This window comes from Medicago sativa, chromosome 2 (assembly GCF_051527215.1).
Source record: "Medicago sativa cultivar Bolivia chromosome 2, Bolivia_mono, whole genome shotgun sequence".
Classification (NCBI taxonomy): domain Eukaryota; kingdom Viridiplantae; phylum Streptophyta; class Magnoliopsida; order Fabales; family Fabaceae; genus Medicago; species Medicago sativa.
The window spans coordinates 75675728-75702155 of record NC_140750.1 but is presented as its reverse complement, the minus strand read 5'-3'; the positions used below and the strand labels follow the sequence as shown (position 1 = coordinate 75702155).

Here is a 26428-nt window from a genome sequence, read left to right as displayed (position 1 = left end):
AGTTTTAATACAAGTTGGGATAGTAATAAAACATATAAATTATTATGTATGTGGACCGATGACCACGTCTCACGTGTCATTTTGATTAGATATTAAGTCTACACATAGGTATACATATTTATTGGTCTGCATTTATTTAGACAAAAATATAGATGCAAATCGGTTTAATAATATGGTTGATCGATTTTAAAATCTATTCTCCGGCAATTCAGTTCGGTTCCTTCTTTTAAGAATTGCCTGTTAACCATGCACATCAAAGTTAAGGTAAAAAATAAAATAAAAGATGGGATGGATAATGCTTCGTCCACTTCAGGATCATCCTCAACCAATTCTCCATCTTTTTTTTTTTTATCTCAAACGAACATATCTCGCCCAAATCTAGAGAGAGGTAAGCAAAGAACTTGCCAAATTACGATCAATACAATCATCAAACACTTCATTTTTTTTGTAAATAACCTCATATTTTAAAATGCTTCAAGATGGTATGAATTAGTTAAAGTGCAACGACAAAAATCATCAAATTTCGAAAGCATTGTATAAATAAAAATACAAATACCTCTCGTAGGTATAAACCTTAGTCTTGGGAGCTCGCCAAGTCTTTGAATTCACAAGTAACCACTTTCATATTACTCGCCTGACACACACCAGACGAGGTATATACTGATGTACTCATCACAAGTACAGTTGGCATTGCTAACGCAAACTAACGAACAATACACAAAAATATATTAAATATAAAAGAAAAGATATAAGAAGTTGGAGGAACATAAAAACCAAGGGCAGTAAACCTAAATATGGGGGGGGGGGGGGAGGGAGAGAGTATTCACAAAACTGTAATATATCCAAAGACCTGACCCACTCTGGTTCTTGTGATTATTGTACACACAATTTAAGTCAAATAGGATGGTCTGACGACCCTCTCTTGTTCGATCCAACTAAATAAATGAGCTATTGGCCGACTCACTTGGTTTTTGACGGTACATTATTAAGTTTGGTCTTACCACTATGGGCTATGTGGGTTAATCGACTAATCAGACCCATTTTATTTTTTCTCGTTACTTTGATATACTATTAGTTTCCCGTAATTATCGATTAAGTTAAATAATTTTAAACTTTAAAAAAATTTAAGGTAAATGTTTTTTCTTCTGTTAAGTATACATATTTAAATATTTTTTAATTAGATGATAATTTTAAAGTTTTTATTGATATTAATTTTAAAGTTAAATTCTAAATAACCTAAATGGAGTTTAAAGCCCCCACTATTTTTGAGCATATGCTTTTTTATGACCGAACCCGTACTAAAATATGGGATAGAGACAATTCAGAATACAACTTGTTTTTGCTGTTTGATTTTTTTCCCTAATACATGACAAAGAAGGAGCTATGAATCGAACCGTATACATATTGCTTTAGAATTTAGATTCAAAGACAAAAGAACAAGTATGCATGACAAAATAGGGTATTTGAAGGGGTGAAAATAAAAATTAAAAACAGTCAAGATATCTTTGTTGGGATATGAGAAATTTTTCAATATAATGACTTTGGGTTGATTCCATAGTCCATACCAAGCATGCTAAATTAACCAACAGCTAATGTCCATATACAAAAGGTAGATGAAATTGACTTCCAACATGGGAAAACCCTTTCACGTTTCCATGTATTTTGTCGGCATTATTTTGGATTTTCATTCCTATTTCGTTTTTTAAGCAGTAGATAAATTTAGGTATTATTTATTAATTCTGCATATTTCTTTTAGGAATCTTTCACATGCAACTATATTTATATAATATACAAAAATCAACATTTTTTATATTGTTATATTTGTTCATATTCAAAAAGTGAGTGCATTGTTTTTTTTCTTCTTTTTTTTTTAACTCAAGATGTATTAGTTTTCAGATGATTTATCAGTAATTGGTGTACAATATTTCTTTTTTTTTTGACAAATCAATATTATAGTACTATATTCCTTTTTTTTGACACCGTGTTTCTAATATTAGTTTCTAAAATATTCATATAAATATCCAAGTAGCTGTGATTTAATATATGTTTAAAACTTTTTTTACACTATCGATTGATGCATATTCAAAAAGTGAGTGCATTGTTTTTTTTCTTCTTTTTTTTAAACTCAAGATGTATTAGTTTTCAGATGATTTATCAGTACTTAATTGGTGTACAATATTTCTTTTTTTTTTTGACAAATCAATATTATAGTACTATATTCCTTTTTTTTGACACCGTGTTTCTAATATTAGTTTCTAAAATATTCATATAAATATCCAAGTAGCTGTGATTTAATATATGTTTAAAACTTTTTTTACACTATCGATTGATGCATATCAATTAAATTCTATATAATATCATAAACCGATTATTCTCTACTGCAAGAGTACACGAATGATTGTGAATTTATGCATGTTATGAATATTGCCTCAAAGCATTTTTAATGATATGAAGTGTATAGTTTATAATAATTTGAGGGTTACAAATAAACTTTAGTTCTTTAAGAGAAGATAGAAAGAAAGGAAGAAATTAAATAATTTCCTTTGTATTGTAATTTCGTTATTTTTTTGAGCTATTATGTTATGAAGATAAATATCTATCCACCGACTTGACATTTGGTAGACTCTGGACGATACAGCCTATTATAAAGACAAACATATACGTTTTCACCCGCTTGATGTTTGGTGGAGTGTTAACCGGTACAACCAATTTATAATGAAGACAAACGATCATGTCTTTACTGCTTGATGTTTGGTGGCTTGTGGACTGATACAATCGACACAAGCATCCACACTTTTATTAGCCGGAGAATGGTTGGACTGTTCGAGTCAGAGCTGCGTTTAAAGGACCGTTTAGATCATTTGCACACTTAACTTACCATTCAAGTTAGAGTCAAGGTTGAAAGACTGTTGAGGACAAAATTGAGCTCAAATACCATTCAACTTCCCATGACTATACTAACTGTGAATATTTGTAATCAATCCGATGAAAAATATTTTTCTTTGAAAACATAAATTAACTTGATATAGAACAATAAATATTTCATTTCTCCTTCCATCTTACAGTATAAACATGACATTCCAAGACTCTACTCTTTAAAAATGATACAACGAAGAGAAATCACAAAATTTGAAAAATAAATAAATTGTAAAACGACATATGAAACTAAAACCAGACATTCCAAAACTACTCTTAACATGCACTTATACAATAAAATAAAATCTGTTAGATTGTGTATCAGTAAAAATAAGGTTCCATTTTTTTTTCTTTTAGTAATCTTTTGATTTGAAACCTATGAAAAATGAGAGTACTCTTGTTTTGTTTCAATGTTTTAATGATATGAAAAAATAGTAGCATTAGATACCGTCATTTTTTTTTCCTGTAAGAAAGATAACATCATCTTTTTTATCCAGAGATAACTTCAACTTATCTTCAAAAAAAAAAAAAAAACTTATACAATTGATCTTATTACAAGTCACTCAATAATTCAAAAATTTAATTTACCAGAGAGAGATTAGCGCATGATAAGGAAACTTTTTTAATTATTTTAGTCAACCCTAAAAAGCCAAAAACAACAGAAGTAGTGGAATGTGGATGAAAAATGCTTGGTCAAAAATGAATAAACAATGTAAATGGTATTCTTTTACTAAATATATAGGTACAATGAGATATATATATATATATTTTTTTAAGAAGCAACAAAGAGATATACTTAAAGTCAAATGAGAATATTTTCTTTTCTAAACTTTACAATAATGGGATTAACATCCTTCCACTTTGTCCCCCTCCTAATCTGATTGCTTTTATCTTTTGTGTTTTCTTTATGATTTTCAATTCATATCGATCTTCTTATTCTTTCTAACTGGAGGCTTCCCATCTTCTTTTGCTTTTTAGGTCACAGCTTTTATCATATAAATGAAATATTAGTCATTTTCTGTGACTCCCTCTAAAAAAAACCTTTTGGGCCCCATCTTTGGTCCAATCATGTGGGGTCTTCGGTATGGGCTGACTTCATGAACACACCCCGCTCATTCTTTTGTTTTTCTTATTTAAATTTAAAATTATTAATTGGTTAATCAATACATAAAATGTTGATATGAGTGTGATATGGCCTTTGCTTTGATAGGTTGGTCATTTGGTGTCGTCAAAGTGGAGACTTGGTCCCATTTGGTTTGAGTCACTTCGATAAGCAAGTTTTTACTACTAGCATTCTTGAAATATTTATTTTCTTGCCCTAGAGTAACTTTTTATTTACAATTTTCTTTCTTCTTTTCCACATAAAACTTAAACATTTAAAATATAAAAATGCTATTTAAAGCGAAAAATAGCTTCCCGACTGTATCACGACACATGTGACATGTATGTCATTCATCCACTTCACCTCCTTTGACATCCGTTCAAAGCTGCTTTTGATTGGCTTGTTTTAATTCTTGATAAATCCGGGATGATAATTCTCGCTATGTATAGCATGGTTGCTAAAATATTTGTACATATTGACTTGACATGAACATTCCCAAATTGCTTAGGGTTGTTGTCTCCACAATCACACAATTAGGTAGAGCATCATATTCACACGATTGAGATTTGAGAGGCACCAAAACCCTATTACTTAATAAATATATTTTATTTTACACATCCAAACATTTGGGGATGTATAGATAATGAGTTGCAATATCTTACTATAGTTATTAGCTATCTACTATAATAATTAATCAGATATTATAACTATCTAATTTTTCATCAACATTTGATATAAATTTTGTGTTTCAAAATAACACAACTTTGCTTAATTATTATTTATTATTATCACATCCTATATGCTAGACACACATTAACCTCCTCAATCCAAGACATGCCAATTTCTTAATTATTATTACCACTACATAAGAGGCAAAATAATTATTACTTCTATAATAACCAGATGTAAGCCACTACATTGTCAAAAAGACATGTTTATTTAGGGCTTAGGTGAAATGCACAAGGGACCCATCGTCACTTCATGTGAGTGATTGTAATCAAATCACCGATGCTTGACAAAAAATTAAAGTCAAAATAATTCAGCAGCACCAAAAGTCTTCGTATAAGTTCCCTTCAAAAAAAAAAAAAAAAATTTGCCTTACTTTTTATTTTTTGCGTTCTTGAATTCAAATTCACTGTGAATTTTGTGAAGTAACTCCATACCAATAAAAGGTTCCCAATGAGGGTGCAAACAAACAGCCATTGATTACATTTGAAGAATGGTACCTACAATTGAGATGCCAAAAGGAATCTTGAGTTGTTTCATGACCATTTTTCCCGCTGTTTTTGTCTTCACTATACCATGATGGAAATGAAATGTTTTACTATAATAAGTTCCTTTTCATTTACTGTTTTTTCTGTTTATAAAAATTTTATGCTACTCTTTCTTTTGTTTTGTGTGAAATTTTACATGAACAATTAGGCTATTTATGCATATTTTACATTGTTATATGGCTATAAATAACTGGTGTATGGTAGGTTGAAGGAGAGATGATAAACTAGTATAGGCTATAGCCATTATTGTTAAGTGCTGTAAGATAGATTATTCAAAATTAGTTTTTTAATGCTATTTTTAGGCAAATAAAAATTAGTGGCTGATAGAACAAAACTATTTTATCTTGTATTTTAAGCACGTTTTTTGTGCTTACCAAGTAGACATTTGTTTTTGTATTTTTTTAAGCAAAATTGGTATGCAAAGGCTTCACAATAACTCAGTTGATCATCTCAACTAGATTGGTATCAATAAAGCAAACAAACGATCATCAGCAGCACGCCAAAAATATTATTTAAAAAAAAAACAAAAGAAGAACAAACATAGGAAACAAGAAACAAAACCTCATGTGTAAAAAAAAAAAAAAACCTCAAACAAATTAACAAAAGCCAAAGTTGGGAAACCATATTATATATGGAAGAGCTTCTCAAAGGGAAGCAAGGATATCGGCACAATGATTATCATATGTGAAAAGATAATTCATTTTTAGGGTTTTTCGAGTCTTTATTTGGTTATGTACTAGGTCTTTGTTCGATTTAAATAAACTGTGGGTTTGTAATTATAGTCATTTAGGTGTGTTTGCTTTTAATTTCTACCCAATCATACAATTCGTGCAGTTTTGTATCTATTTCCTGTGTTTTAGCTAAAGATATTTTCTCGCTAGAAGTGAAATTTCGATAGGAAAGTAACAAAGTGATTAATACACCCATGATGATAGAAAGATGTCAAAATTCAAGCAAACTCATTTGATTAGGATTAGGTGAAACTCCTTGAAATTGTGATGGAATTGAATTTGCGTATTATATTTAGGATTGTCAAAATCGAGATTTTGTTTCATATCGAATGAGGATAATAAGATCGTAAAACCTAAAATCGCAACCAAAATTGAAGGATTTCTACTCAAATAATATCAAATATAAACTATATAGAGTGCATACTTAAAATTTAAAATATTAAAGCAAACATAAACACAACTAACACTCAAATCTTAAACATAAACAACTCAAAGTCTCAATCTCAAACATAAAATAAACTAATCACAAAACTCAAACATAAACGACTCAAAATCTCAAATCTTAAATATAAAAAAATCAAGTCCACAAAATACACAAAACCTAGATGTTACAAGCCTGCATCAATCACAACACTATATTTTTATTTTTTACTTACCTACATTTACATCTGCTTTTTTTATTTTATTATTATTTTGATGAGGTGTTGTGTTTTAATTGGATGAGTGTAAGGATGACATGTTGGGTGAGAGTTCACCTAAGAATTTCTCCTTAGATTCAATAGGATTCGAGAATCATTCTTGGAAACCCCTAAAAAACTAAGAGTTGTCTTATAATGATTAGATTATATATACACTTAGTTCGACCCCCTCACCCTATTTTTTGTCTATTCTTTTATTCATTATTATCCCATATGGATCAAATTAATCTAAATCAATTCGAAAGACCAAATTATTACTATGGATATATTCGAATTTAATTTTATTTAGGAAAATCAAATAAACTTTGGTCAATTATTAAATGTGAATGAATGAAACGGAAATATTTTTTAGTTCGATTAAACTTTGGTCAATTCTACTAAGAGTGTTTTTGGAGGAATTAATTGAAATTTGTTGGAAAATTAGAAATTCCCTTCATTTTTACATTCTGTCATTTGGATAGAGTAACAAAATTCTTCGTTTTTCCTGACAAAAAAAAAATTATTCATTTTTACAATTTTACATTTTGTTGTTTGGATAGAGTAATAAACTCCCTTCATTTTTACATTTTTGAGTGATTAATATAAATATATAATAAGAACTGATCCAAAATAAAAATTTAAAAGTCTTGGCTCAAATGTGAAATTTTAAATAGGGACCAATTTCAAAATATAAAAAAATTAGAAATCAATTTATAAATTATGAAAATTTATAAGGACTAACTTGCAAATTATTTATTTTGAAAATTTATAAATCTATTTGCAAAATTTGTAACAAAAATATAGGGACCAATTCTCTAAGGGTGTAGTCCATATATTGTTTAAAAATTTTAAATTGGTCCTTATAATTTTCAAATAAACCCCAAACTTTTTAACGAATTGCAGATTAGTCCATTTTTTTTTAATTTTCAAATTGATCCCTAAACTATCTCAAATTTTAACTTTGACCTAAAACTTCTAAAATTCTCATTTAAGCCACTTTTCACTATATAAATTTATGCGCTTAATTTAATTTTTTATTAGACCAAAAAATTTAAAAATAAAGAGAATTCAATTGAAACATTCGAAAAAATTTCAATTCAACAAAAAATAACCTTTATATCCTCTAATTCTTTTAAAGTGTTCACTTTTATATCCTTCTCATAAAGTGGACCGTAGAGGATATATTTTGATGTCTTATTGGAGGTGGTGTTTAATACTAGCAATACTACAAGAAGAGCCGGACAAAACAAGGTTGGAATGCAATAAATGAATGGGAATAACCAATTGTATGTTTTTGGGACCTCTGGCCTAAATTATGACAATTACTTGCACTTTGTGATGGTTATGTTTATGGAAAAGAGGGTCTGCTAACTTCATAAGTAATTATTGACTCCTCCGTATGTAGGAAACGTGATGCAGCTTAAAATTCTGCCCAATTCAAACAAGCATTAAACAAACACAACTACCTCTCCATAAGTCATTCTGAAGTTCCATTTAAGTCTCCGACACTGTTAAGGTTCCAGATTATCAGTCTGTACCTCTGTTTGTTTAATTGTAGAATCTCAAAATTGTATCTTGTAAGATTTACATAATAAAAATGTCCTCATCTTTGAATACTATTTCATACAGGTAAGGGGTTGTAATACAACTACTATAGGATGAAAATGACTTCACATGTAGAGGAGATGTTTTCTTTTTCTGATTCAATGTAACTTCACATTCCAACAACTTGAGTGCCTGTTTCAATTAGTTGAATAGAACATGACACAGATGATTGAGAAAATGGATGACAATGCAAGTTCGTAAACAAAATTAGTGGTTCCATACAAGATATAGGTCTATTTCATGTGACTATTGTGTATGTCCCTATGCACTAAAACTTTATGAATATCAGCCTGTACCATAAGACATTGTAAAGGAAGATGGATAAAAACAACTTAAATCCAAATGAATGAAGACAAATGCTAACATTTGCTGAGTGCCTTAAGATATTAACTAAGAAACGTAAATAAATTCAACCTCAACCTCACGTATGCTGAGTGAAAATTTTGAAAGGAAAACAAATATGCGTTGATACAGACTTAAAAGAGCTTACACATATAGTCATAAATTGTCTTATAAATACATCTCAACAATAGTGTAAATATGGTGTATAGGTCTTGCAACCAAAAGACGTAAAGATATTGTTTACGGATTTTAAAACAAGGTAATTCTTCATTAAAAATGCATTAAGCAATAACAGGTAAAGGTGCAAAGCTAATAAACGAATAAAAGACCGAGTTAACCTAGGAACCTGTTACATAAGCCATGCTATTGTCTTGTCCGTTTCATGAGCAAACAATTCAAGAGAACCAGCATGTGCAAGCATCTACTTTTCTTTTCCATGTACATATTCTCATAACTCAGGCCGGTTCACATTCACGTGGGGCAAAGAAAAGAAGAATAGCAATACACAATTGTGGAGCATTTACTAATCACAGGATAAAGTGAGCAATAATCATTAATCATGCTCACATACTTGCTTAAAAGGTATGATAAAATATGACATAAATACATACAGTACAAACTAGTAAAATTAATGCCAAACTGCTTTGAATTTTACAGAAATTGTACTGCTGATGCTAATTAACATGTGCCAACCCTTGAATTTAACAGGACAAAATGGGGTAAGGAAGGAAAAAGGAAGGGATAATTTTACATCACTTGTTATAGGATGCGAACCAAGCTATCACAACAAAAACATGATGGTGTTCTGATGAATTCAGACCGACTCAAATAAATTTCAAATTTTCAACTGCTCCAAACTCTGCAAAGTCTCTGGTTGTGGTGGTGAATTGTTCTCAGTCTTGTCCATCTCAAGAATTTTAGCTGGAAGCTTATCTTGCTCGACAGGGGTACTACTGGCAGGTAGATCTTTTTGGACGGGGGCAGGTTCATCTTTTCTTAGTGGTGGGGCAGCAAATACAGGAACAGCTTGCCGAATACTGACTGGAGGAGCAATTCGTACAGGAGGAGCCCGTATTATCTGATGCACTGAGGTAGGTGGTGGAAGAGGTGGTGCAGAGAACACAGGCATTACAGTCCTAACAGACACAGCAGGTGCAATCCCATGGCAAGGTCTCATTTGTCGAATAGGAACATAAGGTGGTGCTCCTGCTGCAGGGAATCTCAGAGGACGGGTCACCCGGCTTTCTATTGCAGAAGATTGTGGCTGCTGCAAAATGGACTTGTCACTGGTTGCTGCGGCTGGCGGATGCCTGCTTCGATGATTTTCATTGGCTGTTGCCGATGAAGGTCTGTTTCGAGGTCCTGTCTTTTGGCAAATTAGAGGAAGGATCTTTGATGTGGTGGCAGGAGATTGGGAACTAGTTGGCCTGATATTTTGAATCTGAAACTTCTTCTGAAATGGAATCCGAGCATTTGGATTAGACATTGACATCTTTTCCTTCAGACGGTAGTTCAGCAAAGCCCGTGCTATAGTGATCTGTTCTAATTCGTCATTGTTCTCCAGTTCAGTTGAAGAGCTAGCGGTCTCTTTTGCCACTGATGAGAAAGGAAATTATTGTCAGTTCATATTCAGTCCTTTCTTTACAAGGGAAATAAACTATCTGACTCGATTACACAGAAAATGCGTAAGTGGTTTAGATTGTGACAAATGTAACAAACTATATGGTACATAGTGATAATATCATGTTGTTAAATGAATTAAACTTGGAGTAAAAATACTTAGGCATCTACATGGAAATTATTCCCCATTCATATTTCAGTCTGCAACACACTTGAGGCACTAGCTGGCAAGAGCTTAGCATTGTAAACCTCAATGTAGTGAGTTCAAATCCCCTCAGGACGGTTGTAAAATGGCTACTAGTGCCACTTCAATAATATTCCCTCCTTCCTGAATTTTTATTTTTATTTTATAAAAAAATCCAGTCCTTAACAAGGGAAATAAAAAATCTGACTCCGAGAGAAAGAAAATGATAAAATGGCTTAAATTGTGTCAAAGGTAACAAGCTTTATGGCAGGCACATAATTATAATATCACGTCTTTAAAGGATTTAACTTCGAATAAAAATATGTAGGCGTCCAAGAAGGTTTGTTATTACAGTGTTGAAGATCATATTGGCCCTGAAGACAAATAAATTATGGAAGCACAATAATTTCGAAAAAAGTTTAGTTTTGTTTTAGAGCATCACCGATTCACCACAATACCATAAGATAAATTTTTCAGCCAAAATCATTGGCCAAATGTCCTAAAGACCTAAACAAAAATCGGGGAAATAGGCTTGAGTTAGGTATTGTGCTTTTGTGGCCTATGTATATTCAGAAGACGAGACGAGTTGATTGAACATCCATATATTTCCATGAAAGTAATTAATTTTTCAAACAAAAGGTTAGCCACCCACTTACATTGCTTTAAAGATGACCAAGCTGCCATAGCTGCATTTTTCTCGGCTTGTTTCTTATTTTTCGCAGGTTCACCAGTAAATGTGATTCCAGCCAATTCTACTATCCCAGTAAAAACAGGTAAATGTCCAAGGCCCGATCTGTACGTTGTGTACTGAGGCAATGGAGCCCCTACTCGCTGTGCAATTTCTTGCAAGAGGTTCTTGTAGACTCCAGTCTCATCCTAAAAAAAAAGTTGAGCGTGATAAGTATAAGAACAAAAAGCTACCGTGTAAAGAAGACATGCCAATCAGTGTTGATATATAAACATATTAGCAATGGTATCAGGCGAAAAGAAAAAAGAACACATTTAGAACAAGGCTGCCTAAAATAAATGACCCATCAGTGGATCAATTATCCTTTTCTAAGAAACTCTCTTTTGATTTGAATATATATTGGATACTTGAAGGAGACATAATTCATACAGCATACATAGGAGAAAATATAGTGCCCTGCATCATGTGCAAGATTTCTACATATTCCACTTTAGAAGATAAGGTGAAGACCAAAGGTGATATCCCTCGTATTCCACTTTTAGATCTTTCGTGTAGGTTTCTAACAAAGACTATATATCTGTAATGGGCCTAACCCTTCCCTGTATCCCCTCACCATGAAAGAAGATTTACAGCACTAGGTTGTCTTCGCTTTTCATTAGGAACAACAATTAACGGTAAGATCGTTAGTTATATACCTATCAACACCCTATGAAGCACAAACATTTCTCCATCTTCAAGAGGTGGGATGTCAAACACACTTTCTTCCGACAAAAACGCCGTTAAAACACATGCATAACACTCCTTACTAGGTGTCTGATTAAAAAAAATATTTTTTATTGACATGGAAATGTGCCATACATGGCTAGGATACCTCTTGGACAATTTACCAATACTCAACTATGGGTTGACAAATGTAGTATACAACTCTTATAAAAGAACTTCAATTTTGTTTTCAAATAACTTTTGGTAAAGTCAACTATACTCAACTATCCATGAATGGTTGAAATTGACTTCATTCATTCATACTCTTAACTAACAGCTCCATATATATGTGCATGCAAATCTTGCCCCATTGTCACATATACATTAGACATTGTGTTGGTGCGTTTGTGTTGATGTCAGTACACATGTCTTGGGTGAATGTTAGTCTGCAAAATTTGTGTTTTAATTTTAAACTAAAAAGGACAACATATGTGTGTAAGTACAACTCATGATAAAGAGCAGCAAAGACATTGATATGCTGCAAAGACTGAATATGAGGAGTCTTGTAAGTACAACTCATGATAAAAAACTGCAAAGAAATTGATATGCTGGGGCGCTGGTTTGAATCCGCAACTCCCCACATTTTAGCACATAGTGAGCGTAAATTTTACCGCTAAACTCTTTGAAACCAAAAAAAAAAAGATTGAATTCAAGGATTAATATAATGGGCCACTTAAAAAACGGTCAAACCACCGTAATTTTCTAAGCACCATCCCCCACTCAAACTGTGTTTACTTAATAAACAGTCAAACACCGCAAGTACAACTCATACTTACTTTAGACACTCTTGCTATATACAAACGGTAAAACACCGTAATTTTCCAGCATAATCCCCCACTCAAACATAATCAACCAAGCTCACTTTGATGCATTAGGCTCTTCATTTCCGTTTGTTAAACCAATACAATAATTGATTTTATTCAACAGGTAAAACACAAAAAAATGAGTATTCTCAATTTTTAATTTTCATTCTAAGTAACAATGATAGTTCAAACTCAACGTTCATCAGAACGCACAGTGCGCACGTTAGTGAAACAACTATTACTTTTGCTATTGTACACTTTTCATTTCACAACACAAAATTTTCAACGATAAAACCCTAAAACGAAAAGCAACATTGAAATGAGAGAGAAAACGAAACTCACGAGGATCTTAGCGGCGAGAGAGTGAGAAGGACCACGGTGAGAAAGCGAATTAAGAGCAACTTCAGCAGCGGAGTGTTCAGCTTGACGGAGAGTTGAACAGTAGTGAGGACTTTCGAAGATCTCGCCGTTAAAGTTAACGGTAGCTTTAAACCTCGGCGCGTGATCAGGACCTTCACGAATGCAAGTGTAGGAAGGAAGATTGAAGCAGCTTCTCTGCGCCAGCTCTTGAAGCTGGTTCTTGTACATTTTCCGATCTCGAAAGAATACAATCAATGGTGGGAAATGGATCGGGTAGGGTGATTCTCCGGTGACGGTGATGCCGGAAATTGTTACCGGTGGTTGAATTTGGTGTTAGGGTTCCGGGAAGAAGTTAGAGAGAGAAAGTGGAGGAGCGAGAAAGGGAAAGGAGGAGAAGTAGAGGAGAGTAGTGGACAGCAAAAAGTAATTAGTCATTTCTGGGTAAACAACGGTATACTACTACTACCTCCGTTCCTTTTTAATTGTCACATTTTGACATTTTACGTAAACCAAGATAGTCAATGATTGTTACTACTTTTGATGCAATAAGTTGTACTTTTACTATAACGACCTTATTCATTTAATATCTCATTTCATATATTTTTCTATCCGCAATAAATAACTAAGGATAATATTGGTAAAACAACATTTAATATTGCATTGAACTTTGAAAGTGACAGTTAAATAGGAACAAAAAATTTCTTCAAAAGAGACACTTAAAAAGGAACGGAGGGAGTATTTTTTTTATTAATATTATATTATATTATATTATATTATATATTAATATATATATTTTTTAACTCGATATCAAATTAAAAATCGATTAATATGAAGGGTCTAATCTCATTAGGGATGGCAATTGGACTCAGGCCCGACGTGCACCCGCAAAAAATACCCGCAATGGGTAGGATAAAATCCCGCATTTATGGGTATGGCTTGGGTCCGGGTAATTACCTGCAAATTTAGATGGGTATGGGTGCGGGTAAGGGCACTATACTACCCAGCCCCGCAAACCCGCATATACATATTTATATAATATAATAAATATTTAATTTATTTTTGGTATACGATTATTTAATTTATTTAGCTATTTAAATATAAACCTAAACCTAAAAACTAATATGATAATCGTTTCATTCATGCATTCATAAGCTCACGAGCTGCAAATTTATGATTTAAATCAATTAGATGTTTATTTTAGCATGCACTTTTTTATATGTATTTTTAATGTTTTTTATTTTAATTTTCGAGGAATATTTTGGATGTTTTTTTATTTGGCTAAATATTACGATTTTTACTATTTTATGAGTTGCTTTATAAAAATTTGGATCATAGATATTTTTTATTGTCTTTTTATAATTAAAGTGTGGGTAATGGGTACGGGTATGGGCACTTAGGTGCCCATATGGTATGGGGAAGGATACTAAAGTTGTTACCCACGAGGGTACGGACTCGGATACATGCATTTTTTACAAATACGGGTATGGGGAAGGGTACTATAGTACCCTACACATTGGGTACCCATTGCCATCCCTAAATCTCATCGTTCATATGTATGATATCATTTAAAACAAGAACAAAGTTTCTATCAAAACTGACAACACAAAAATCAAACATGAGACATCAAAGAGTATATTCAAAAATCTTAAACCAACATCATCAAATCAACTCAAATGATTTATTTTAATTGTTATCTTGAATAAAAATTAATTATAATTGTTATAAGAATTTAATTAGTATATTTTATCAATATGCAATTATTTTACACATATATTTAATAATATATTATCACGTCAATTAATAAATATAAAAATATGATTTGTCAAATTCACTAATTCATCTCACATTTTATAACTACTCCCTCCGTCCCATAATACTTGACACAGTTGACCTTATTATGTTAGAAAAAATTATATGTGTAGAAAAATATATCTTGAATAATATATTAGAAAAAATTATGAGAATTTGATATTTTGAAAATACTCATCGAGACGAATCTAACGACATCTTATATGATATTATTTATTTTTGTATATTAATAAAAAAAATACGGTCAAAGTAAGTTAGGTCAAAATTACACATTTTCAAATGGGTCATCTATTACAGGACGGAGGGAGTATTAAACTCTTGTTATAATTAATAAAAACATAAATAAAATAAAATAAAGTACTAGGAGGTTATTTTATTTTTTTTTGAATAAGTATTAGGAGGTTATTGAATGCGTTGTTGTTGGGAGTCAACTTAACGTTGTTAGGCTGCAGGTGTAGCACTTCATGGATGTCATCTTTTCCTATATTTCGTAAACCATTTTTTGACAATTTTTAGACAACTTTCTCTCTCATACTCACATTATATTTTTACTCTCTCTTCCTTTTTCCCTCTCCATTGTTTTTGACCAATGAAAAGAGAGAAAAATGAGGTTGTCATGGAAGTTGTTAGCAAATAGTTGTTCAAATATCATTGCTCTATTTTGTATTTATACTTTATTGTTACATTAGATTCTTTTTTTGACAAAAGTTACATTAGATTCTTATCCTCTATAAGATTTTTCTACACATATAATATTATTTAAATGATGAAAAATAATATTTAAAGAATTATTTTATAAATTTTTGTGATGACTTTATCTCTCATATTTATATTGTATTTTTATTTTCTCTCTTCATTGTTTTAGTTTTTGTGTCAAACATTTTATTTTTTGTATAGTTTAGTTGTCCAATAAATTGTTTTAAAAAATGATTGTTCAAATAACATTCCTCTTGAATTATTGTTGAATATAAAATGTAAATATGTTTTTCTAAAATTTAAACTTTGATTCATTATACCGTGAAAGATGAGATCATTCGATTGGTTCAACCTCGTTTGCAATTGGAAGGATAAATCTATGTCTTTAACGTATCGTTGATTTTCAGCACTTAATATGCGTAAATTTTGTCATTAGATTTTTTAGAAAGAAAAAAAGAAGAAGTAAAGTCTTACCTCCTATGTGGCTTGTCACATCATCCGTTTTTTTTATTTATAAAAAAATGCAAAAATGGATTAACTTGTATGCCTTTACAGAGATAAAGGACTTATGCGAATAAAAAAAGCTGAAAGATCGATCTGTTACAATTAAATAAGATAAAAAGATTCTGAAGTGATTTTGCTTAAAATTAATTTTAGCTTTATAAAAGAACCAAACACCCCTCAATTTTTTTTTCTTCTAATCGAAAATATTCAAATATGTTTAAATTAGGCTTAATAGGTCATTTGGTCCTTTAATTAATTTCAAGTTTTCATTTTGGTCACATAACTAATAAAACTCATGTTTTGGTCCCTCATGTTTGCCTCCGTCGGTCAAATAAATCCCCGGATGTTAACTTTAACCCCCAAATGTGTATGGTGGACCAACTTAAGAGTGGTCCACCATAGATCCTATTAATTATTTAATCTCAACCCTTTGATCTTTCTTCATCTTCTTCCTCACTCTTGTTCATCACATTCATCAACACCATCATTATCTTCATCATTTTTCCAGAAAAATTCAGAAACATCAACCATCATCAACAACAACAACATCATCACTACATCGATTTCTATCAATAACAACCCAGAAAAACAAAATCCAGTTGCAGCTCATATTACAAAGTCCCATGATGTTACATTATTTCTTTCTGAAATTCAATTTACCTATAGCAGTAACGTTTTGCACATTAAAAAATATATTTTTAAAATAAAGAAAGAAAAAAGTGGATTGTATCAAACAACTCCTGCATTCATATTGATGACAATTCAAGCTCATTAAACTGGAGTGCATACGTAAACCTAATGAACTTGAAATAAATCAATTAGTAAATGGAAATTTTTTTGCTCTTTCCATCATCATTCATAAACAACATCATCATCACCATTGATTTCTATAAATAACAACCCCAGAAAAACAAACCCAATTGCAGATCAATAACATCAACACAAAACAACAACACAAAACCCAGTTCTCTATTATTCACTAGAGAAACAACAACACAAAACTCAATTCAAAATTGCAGAAACAAAGTCAAGAAATTGATTCATGAGAGCAGTTGCAGATCAAGTCAAAATTATAGATCCAACAACAACACAAAATCACATCAACACCAAACCCAGGAAAAAAAATTCATATTAATGCTTCCAAAAAAACAAAAAAAAATTGACAAAACTATAATTCTGGTCTGTGATATTCAATAACCACTTTCGTCAACATCAAATTTGCTCGAATAAACCAAATTACAACAAAAAAAATAATTTCTCAACAAAAAAGCCATTAAGAACAATGAGTTTCAACTGTTTCTTAAGATCCTTGTATGAAAGAAACTTATCACGCCAATCTGGTAACGTTTTCACGATCTGGTTGTTAAGAATCTTCCAGAACTTCATCGCTCCTCAAGGAAGAATAAGAAGAAGAAAGAATCGATTATTCTGAAAATCGCTTACGAAACGCAAAGGAGATGTGAAAATGAGAAGAAATTAAACCCAAATATTGTTGTTTTAAGGTGTTGATGAATAGTGGGTGTTGTTGTTGTTGATTGATGATTATAGGTTTTGTTTAATTTTGTTTTGGGTTTGGTGTTGATGAAAAAGATGAAGAAAGGGAAAAAATTTGTTGTTGATGGTTCACTATTAGATACAATGGACCTTCGAAATCTAACCGTCCTCTTTTCGAAAAATAAATCAAAGGGTTGATATTAAATAATTAATAGTATCTATGGTGGACCACTCTTAAGGTTGGTCCACCATACACATTTGGGGTTAAAGTTAACAGCAAAGATTTATTTGACCGACGGAGGCAAACATGAGGGACCAAAACATGAGTTTTATTAGTTATGGGACCAAAATGAAAACTTGAAATTAATTAAAGGACCAAATGACCTATTAAGCCTTTAAATTATCTAAGAGTGCTTAGATGAGATGACATATGTCTCTTCTAACATAATCAAGGTTCTTGGTTCGAATACAGCGTTGAGTATACATCAACGTTAAAACTCTTAGGGAGAGTTTGCCGTCTATTTAGGTTCTACAAGGCTCGATAGATTAATCCATACAGTTGCGCACGCGGAAAATACTCGATTTTTAAAAAATATTATGTAAAAAATTAATTTTAGCTTTCCAAGGGAACCAAACATAAAAGAACCAAACGCACAAATTACATTGATAATTTATTTTAAATTTCATATTGTTTTTTTTAAGGAAAGTTTATAGTACTTGCCTTGGTTGCCTAAAAACTTGTCTTTTTCACACTCTCTAATCAGTAGCGTTTACACGACAGAGCAGACTTTTAGAAGTTCCGTTTTGGCCGTATTATTTGTCTAATGGAGAAGCAATATACTAGAGCAAGTAGCATTTTTTTCTAAACACAATCTTGTTCATGGGTAATATTTTAATCAGGGTCAGTATTAGGGTGAAAAGCTTAGATTCTCTTAATACTGTAGTTTCCTTTTTCAGAAAAAAAAGAAATAAATAATTTCTTAATTTCTGTGAATAATTATGTTAAAAATTGAAAAATGTGTGGCTTGATATACTAAAAATTATAATAATAGAGCTTTCCACTTATTATAAAAAAAAGGGTTAATTATGTTTCTAGTCCCTATAAAATAGCGACCTTGTAAGTTTAGTCCCTACTTAATTTTAATAGCATTTTTAGTCCCTAATTTTGTTTTTCTGCACTGAGTATTAGTCCCTACTCAATTCAAATTTGTTTAATTTATGCTTAAACTCTTAAATTTTTGAACAATTTTTTGCAGACATGTTTAGAACATTACTAAAAGTTCGTCCGCAAAAAATTATCGCAAAATTTGATTTCTACATCCAGATTTTATTACTTTTTATCTTTAACTTTTGTCGTTTTAAAAAATTCATATTTAATTCATTTCATGTCAGAAAATTCTAAATTTTAGTAAACGAACCTTTCATAGTGTTCTAATCTTGTCTCAAAAAAATCGTTCAATAATTTAAGAGTTTAAGGATAATTAATCAAACTTTGTTTTAGCAGGGACTAAAATTATAAGTAAATTTTTTTTATAGGGACTAGAAATGCTATTAAAATTAAGTAGGGACTAAACTTACAAGGTCGCTATTTTATAGGGACTAGAAACATAATTAACCCTAAAAAAAATATTATTCTGGATTGCACTTTGTTTTAGTGGAGCAAAAGAGTATTAAGTGTGCCTTTGTGGTAATGGAATGGATTATGGAATGAGGGTGTGGAAGGTTGTTAGTTGTTTTCATGCTCATTCAAAGCACATTACTACTTTGTACCAAAAAAAAAAAAACACATTACTACTATCTGTTTTCGTGATAAATGGAGGGGTTAAGTTGGGGAACATAATCTTTTTAAATTTCCGGAATTGGGGAACTTTGACACCAAAATATAGTTAGATTGCCATAAAGGAGTTTAATTGCATCTATGACAAATTGGAGCCACCGAATCCATTGTGAAGATCCTAAATGTAAATGTACATCAATTATAAATTATAAATGAGGGAGGCTCAGAGTGAAGAAAATTAAAGTTGAACGCGCATTATCCTTATTGACACTATGCATTAAATGGGATGGAGCATCATATGCCATTACAAGTTATTAATATTTTTAACTTTTGCTATACATTGGTTTAAATATTACAACAATCCAAATATTGTATCGTGCACTAAGGTGTGGACTGTGGAGAAAGATTCAATAAACCAATCAAATTAACAAATCTACAAGATTTAGATCTAACTATGAAGACGTGTAATTAGACACCACCCCAAAAAAGGAAGTAGTGTTACAACCATACTATGGTTCATCTGCAAACACTCAGTGTTTTGAATCAGTCATAATTTTACAGTCAAAGAAGTGTTTCGAATCAGAAGTGAAGAGGAGAAGAAATAGTGCTCTAAAAAATAGAGTTAAGATTTGTACCAAACAATTGCTTTTTCAAATATGTTATAAATAACCATCTATTCCAATGGGCTCCTTCAAATAAAAGTCGTCATATTAATGCAGGTGCAGAAATCATGTCATCATCTTTAATTCCTTTACTCTCACAGAGCTGGTGATGTTATTATAAGAATGACAAGGTATAGTAATGGCACTTGACAAACTGATAAATAAACTGATTTAACATTCAAAATATTTTCATAGGAAAATACATGAAATAATAAAGAATAAACTTTATAAATTTTTTATTAAATACTCTCTGACATGTTTACAGTATTTGATATGAAATCACCATGAAAAAGGGCTACCCCCTAGCAAAAATAATTCATTTTCGACATCTTTTACCCATTGACATACCCGGTTGCATGTCTTTATTGCTGAGGCCTGTAGAAGGTCATTGTGCAAAAAAGTCAGAATTTTTCCAGCAGAGTAGGGCAAAAATAAATAAATTTTCTACTTTCACATCTCTTTTAGAGCCATTTTTCAAATAAATGGACCATTGGACCAAAGATATTTTTTCTCCCAACTAACCATCAATCGTATTGATGAAAAGATGGTTGAGGACTATCCTAATATTTTATAGGGTCTTCATTTGATATTAATGATGAATATAATAACTAAGAAATCTTTTTTGAAACGAATAACTGAGAAATTTTGTAGGTAAGAAAAAAATACCTTGTCTGCAAGGGGATCAAATGCAGCATAAAGTTCAAAATCCTGCGCTACCCAACAGAGCAGAACTGCCACAAAAAATGATATTCTTAGTTTGGTCACTGTTCAATGAAGCATGCAAATGTAATGATACTTTACAACTCAAAGCAACAAAGACAAAAAAGGTTAACTCTGGAGGGGTAGATCACCCAAGAGTTTAGTTTTCAGGATCCAAGTTGATTTTTCGCATAAAAAAATAAACAAGTAAAGATTTCCCTGTCTTTTCTTGCACCTTATGAAAAACAAGGGGTCAACTTTTCTAAAGAATCACTTATTCTGAAACATCAAGAATTAATGTAGAGAACAAATACCTATGAGAAAAACTTGACCCCCACTCATTTCTCATAAAAAACAAAACATCAGTTCATAGAATTCAAGAACAGAGAGAATTGCATCAATGCATCCATTTCTTGGATGTACCATAATACTACAAAATATGAATTAAAATATTCATTACCATAGTTTTCATCCCTTTTAAACTGAGTTTTGTGTGGCCCAATTCCTTTATCATGCATGGATGCAAAAAGCTTCTGGTACGCTCTAAACAATCTGAAACAATAAAAGCAGATTATGCTTATACAGAACAAAAATGCAAAAAAGAAGAAAAAAGAAAGGGAAGTGTCATAACATTATTACCTTTTCTGCTGCCGAGGAGTGTTTATAGGTGGTGAGAACTCTGAACATACAAACTGATCCAGATATTTGCTACGATATATGAAATGCCACAAACCAGCAACACCACCAACAACAGAATTAGATTCTCTCAATCTATCAGGAGAATCTGGTTGAAGCCTATCCTGGCCCAAATGAGGAGATGATCCAGAACGAGATAAGGGTGGCAGATCATCAACATGCATTCCACCATCAAGCAAGGATCTCTGAACTTCCGCAAGGACATTTGACTTCAAAAGGACCGATTCAATACGAATCCTATGAATTGGCAGGCAAATTTTTTAACCATGCATGAAAAATATGGTACATAGAGACCCAAATCTCTTTGATATGAACCATTATGTTCTTTCCTCTTTTTTATTTTACTTTTTAATAAAAAAAAAATAATGAACAGAACAGATGCAATGATCATATTATCAAAACATCCTTTACCTGCAATCCTTGAGATGGTAAAATGTATCAGAATTATTTGTTAGCAACATCAAGTATGTGTCATCCTGCGACAGATATACATAAAACTGTCATTTATGAACTTAATTTATAACACATGTAGATTGTCTATGCACTTGTCACTCACATCAAAATAATGGATATAAGCATACAAAAATGCTAAAGGGTTGTATCTTGGCAAGCAAACAGGGGAAAATGCCTCGGAGGTCCTGCATGATTATAGTCCAAAAGAAGAGAATGAGAAAGTAATGGTATGAGAAAGCCAATAACTCTACTTGCAACTGAGCAAGATAAAAGTAGTTTACTGCTCATAGGGTCAACAAAACAAGACAAACAGAGTCGTATATAGACTGCACGAATAGAAAACTATGCCATCAAACCATCTCTGAAATGCTATCTGAAATATAAAATAATGCCGGTTCGACTTGCCTAAAGGACTCTGTGGACATAACAAAGTTGGCCAGTAGCAGCATATCATCTGGATGAAGAGAGGCTTTCTGAGCACCAAATAGACTGATTACCTGCCTTCAACCTTTAACAAGTTATTTTATCATTTTATGTCTGCACGTGACTTGACAAATTGAGTATAGTGCTAAACCTTGTGTCTACACATCAGTATTGCAAACAGAACCCCAGAATCAGCAACGTCTTGCAAGATGGCACCAGCAGCTTGCCTTGTTGCATATGCAAGAGGTAGACAAGTATAGGCATGAAGAAATGTAGCTGGATTCCTGATACAATCACACAATAACAACCTTAACTACTGAAGTATAGCATAGGGTGATGGGAAACCAGACATGTTAAACAAATGAACAACCTCCACAACTCTTCCCACCAAGGGAAAACACAGACAGCAGAAAAAACACATAAAATACCCCTATACCTATATCTTGGAGAAAATATTTTATAGTTTCTCCTTTAAAACAAAATATCAGACTGCCTAGATTAGAGAAACGAACCAACTAAAAGAGTGGATTAGCGAAGAGAAGACAGTGTCTGTTCCACCAAGCAAGGGCGTCATATCAAACTTAGGATTCTTCTCAAAACATCTGTTTACTGACTTTGTAAGTATAACAATCATCTGCAGATGTATAAAAAATAGGAATGCATCATATAACTGTCACAAGTCACAACATTACCAGTCCATTTGAATGATTAAAAAGGTGATGCAACGGTATACAAGCATCCAACTCAATTATACCTGTCCATAAATGAGATCCAATTGCCTTCTTAGGGACTCGTATGACTCTTCTGTGCAGCTGATGCAGACTAAGTAAATCGGTCCTTTCACAAGAAAAACCACCTGCACCATAATTTCAAACTAAGATTTCACAACACATAATCATTGTGTTGCTACAGAAATGCCTAATAAATAAAATCCTCTCTCTAAAACCACTGATGAACATAACATGAGAAACTCAGCAACCAAAAGCACAACATACAACCAATATTTCTATCTTACAGCAAAGATTGAAATATCATTTTGCATCACAACATGATACTAGTTATGTGGGCTTCAAGTACTGACTTATAGGAAATAATGCTAAATCAAACAATATATTGATTAGCAAAACTTTTACAAGAGAAAAATGTGTGATAAGACCTGATGCTTTCCAGCCCTCACCAATTTGACACGGTCACCCCTGAAAACAAAGAAATAAATCTTTGAAAGTTCCTTCTCAAATTATATCTAGATAACGAATCAAATACATTCAAGAATGTTTTTATAAATTAACCAGACCAAAGCCAGCTACAATACCCATTCTCAACAAAGGAAATGATTGCTTGCAAAGTTGCAGAAAAACCAGCAAGCTTGTGTTCATCTCCGTACCTGGAAAAAAAAAGTGAGAAACAAAAAATTGAGAAAAAGAGCACAAGTTTAAGTCAGCAATCATAGAGATATATGAACAGTAATTGAGGGAAGCTCGCATGAGGAGTTGATAAACACTAACCTAGAGTATATTGGTTTTCCGGAATGACTCAGAACAAAAAAATGCTTCTTCCTTTTCCTCCATGATATGGAAGCATCATCCTGCACTTTATTCGTTAATCAATCAGGATGTGGTATTACAGGTATCTTCAGTGTAATGCCTCAGAGGGCATGAATTTGAAGAGAAATGTTTGTATCAGAAAGCTAAAGTATTTAGCAAGAATTGCAGAACAGCTCTTAATAGTATCTATAACAGATTCACAGTTGATTTGAGTTTGGAAGTTAGTGCTTAGAACCAAAACAACATTTATCCATTTTTAAAGCTAAGATGCTGTTAGGATATAGAATATTTAAGAGTTGTCGGAGCAATTAGTTAGTTAGTTGGTTAGTGACTACCATGTGTTAATAGTTGTTAGAGTAGTTAGAAATTATCATGCAAAAATCAAAGAATAATTGATAGAGGGAATCATCGACTATTGTAAATGTTTTGTAAATAGAGTGGTGGTGACTCTATGATTGAACTGGAAACCCTTGCAGGAGAGTTTTCTCTGCTATTCTTTCATATTTTCTCCAGAGTAGTGCTAGCAACACTCTCTTTTCAAGACTCTCCCAAACACTCACTTCAGTATTGGTTTGAATCAAGGTGGCTCTCACACATTGGAAATGGGTTCCACTTAAAGTGGTGGGACATACACTAGTTTCATCCAATAAGAGAGTGAGTGTTAGAGAGAGTGTTGAAAAGAGAGTGTCCCTAGCATTACTCTTTTCTCAATAAAGGTGTTCCTACTATTCAGTCTAATTTTCGGGTTACTAACAGGGATACTAACAGACGTCAACTTCATTCCCGTTTTGTCATTCATGCATTTAATTGTGTGTTGTGACCATAATCTTAAGCACAGTGGAAAATCCTTAAACAGACGTCAACTTCATTCCTGTTTCCCATGCTTTTTCATTTTCATTGTCACTCATGCATTTAATTGTTCAAGTTAGATGCTTATGTATGTATTTTGATTTTCATTTTAGACTGTCTAAATAAATTAACATATATGCAGCGGTGTCGGTGTCCTACATTTTTTTCATAGTGTCAGTGTCGTATCAGGTGTCCGTGTTGGAGTCCATGCTTCATAGACGAAAAGTCAAGTGATTTTAAATTTGATAACAACACTTTGTTTTATAAAACCTATACTCTCAACATTTAATGAATCTTCATCCTTAAGGAACAGCTGAATGGAATGAATATGTAAGTTAAATTTCAAAGTCATTCATTGAAGACTAAATACTGGTTCATAATCAGTAGCCACATGAACAAATCAAATTTAGATTTATAAACAGTGAAAACAAACACAATAAGGGTCTGTTTGGATTGGTTATTTGTGCATATCTACTGATGAGACTGTTTATGAGAACTATGAAAACAACTTATAACATTGTCCATAAACTGTTTTCAACTTATTTTCGTATGTTCTCCAATATAGCTTATGAAAACAACTTATGGCATTGTTCTAAACTGGTTTGAGCTTATTTTCATAAGTTCTCAAATATAGCTTATGAAAACAACTTATATCTTATACGAAAACAATTTAACTTCATTTTGTCTTTTGCTATAGAAATGGCCTATACACAAGCGCTTACCATGATAAGTGCTTGTGCTATAAGCTACAAATAAGCTGTTTATCCAAACAAATCCTAAAACAATGAAACAAAATCGCATTAATCCTAATTTTCAAAACTGAATGACACAAATTACACCTAACACTATCATCACGAGATTAATCACAATAAGCTATAGGTTGAAAGCGAAATTGTGAATAATCAACAATATATACCTCATCAAGATTTCGTTCACCAGGAAACCAAGAATCATGCGAATCATTAGAAACGGACGGTGGAGGATCATGAATACTCATTTCTTCAATTTCATGAGAAACGGAATCTTCAACATGCGACACGCTTGCGGCAGTGCTGCTGCCGCTACCTCTTTCGGCAGCGTAACCGCTGCTGGTAGGACTTGAAGGTTCGGAGGAGTGTTTGGAGGGAGTAGATCCATGAACGACGTCGTTTGGTTGTTCGGAGGTTGATGGTTCGCCGTCGAAGAGGCTTAGAGAGAGTGGTGGGAGGTTGAATTGGATCGGAGAAGACGAGGAGAGGGATTGATCCATCGGTGGTGCAATTCAACTGTGATGAGAGAGAGAGAGAGAGAGAGAGAGAGAGAGAGACGGTTGTGTTTATTCAGTTGTTTTGTTTTGATTTGGATATCCATAGAGAGCTCTAGTCGTCCGATCAAGATTTGATGATCTGACTTTAAAACAAGTTTGTTTAAATCATTTAAACTGGATTAATGTTTGGATTGGATTTGGACGTTGATAGAGAGGCAAAAGTTTATGCACCATGCATAAGGACTTGTCAATCATCAGATCATGCATAATCCTACGGTTCACAGCTCACACCCCACACCCCACACTTGATCGCAGAAAACTCAACTCATTCTTGCTCGCACGCGTTTTCCGACGAATCTATCAGAAATGAGTTCAAATCTTGAATCTCTCCAGAAGCTTCTTCTCACGAAAGTTGTTTTCGTCGACGACGACACTTTCTCTAAAGCCTCTCTCGCCGCCAATCAAGCCCGCACTATCAAACTCCTCGATCAGCGCGTCCACACCTTAGAACG

The 26428-nt window shown here is 32.5% G+C and overlaps 2 protein-coding genes across 3 annotated transcripts; both read right to left on the bottom strand.

Annotated features, from left to right (window-relative positions):
• Positions 1-9174: 9174 nt before the first annotated feature.
• DRB2 (dsRNA-binding protein 2) lies at positions 9175-13481 on the bottom strand. The gene is made up of 3 exons (XM_085746762.1): positions 13047-13481; positions 11108-11327; positions 9175-10243 (listed from the first exon to the last, which is right to left on the bottom strand). The coding sequence occupies exons 1-3, from the start codon at positions 13290-13292 to the stop codon at positions 9483-9485; spliced, it is 1227 nt and encodes a 408-aa protein (XP_085602888.1). The 5' UTR covers positions 13293-13481; the 3' UTR covers positions 9175-9482.
• A 6556-nt stretch (positions 13482-20037) lies between these two features.
• Positions 20038-25942, bottom strand: LOC146950784 (vacuolar fusion protein MON1 homolog). 2 transcript variants are annotated; one of them, XM_085746728.1, is made up of 15 exons: positions 25587-25942; positions 23783-23862; positions 23590-23661; positions 23434-23473; positions 23032-23133; positions 22790-22911; positions 22429-22561; positions 22260-22351; positions 21958-22039; positions 21813-21877; positions 21345-21638; positions 21166-21257; positions 20673-20737; positions 20262-20381; positions 20038-20160 (listed from the first exon to the last, which is right to left on the bottom strand). In XM_085746728.1, the coding sequence occupies exons 1-14, from the start codon at positions 25917-25919 to the stop codon at positions 20286-20288; spliced, it is 1668 nt and encodes a 555-aa protein (XP_085602854.1). In that variant the 5' UTR covers positions 25920-25942; the 3' UTR covers positions 20038-20160; positions 20262-20285. The 2 variants fall into 2 exon arrangements, with proteins under 2 accessions (XP_085602854.1, XP_085602853.1); XM_085746727.1 differs by lacking the exon at positions 20038-20160 and having other exon boundaries at positions 20162-20381.
• Positions 25943-26428: the final 486 nt, after the last annotated feature.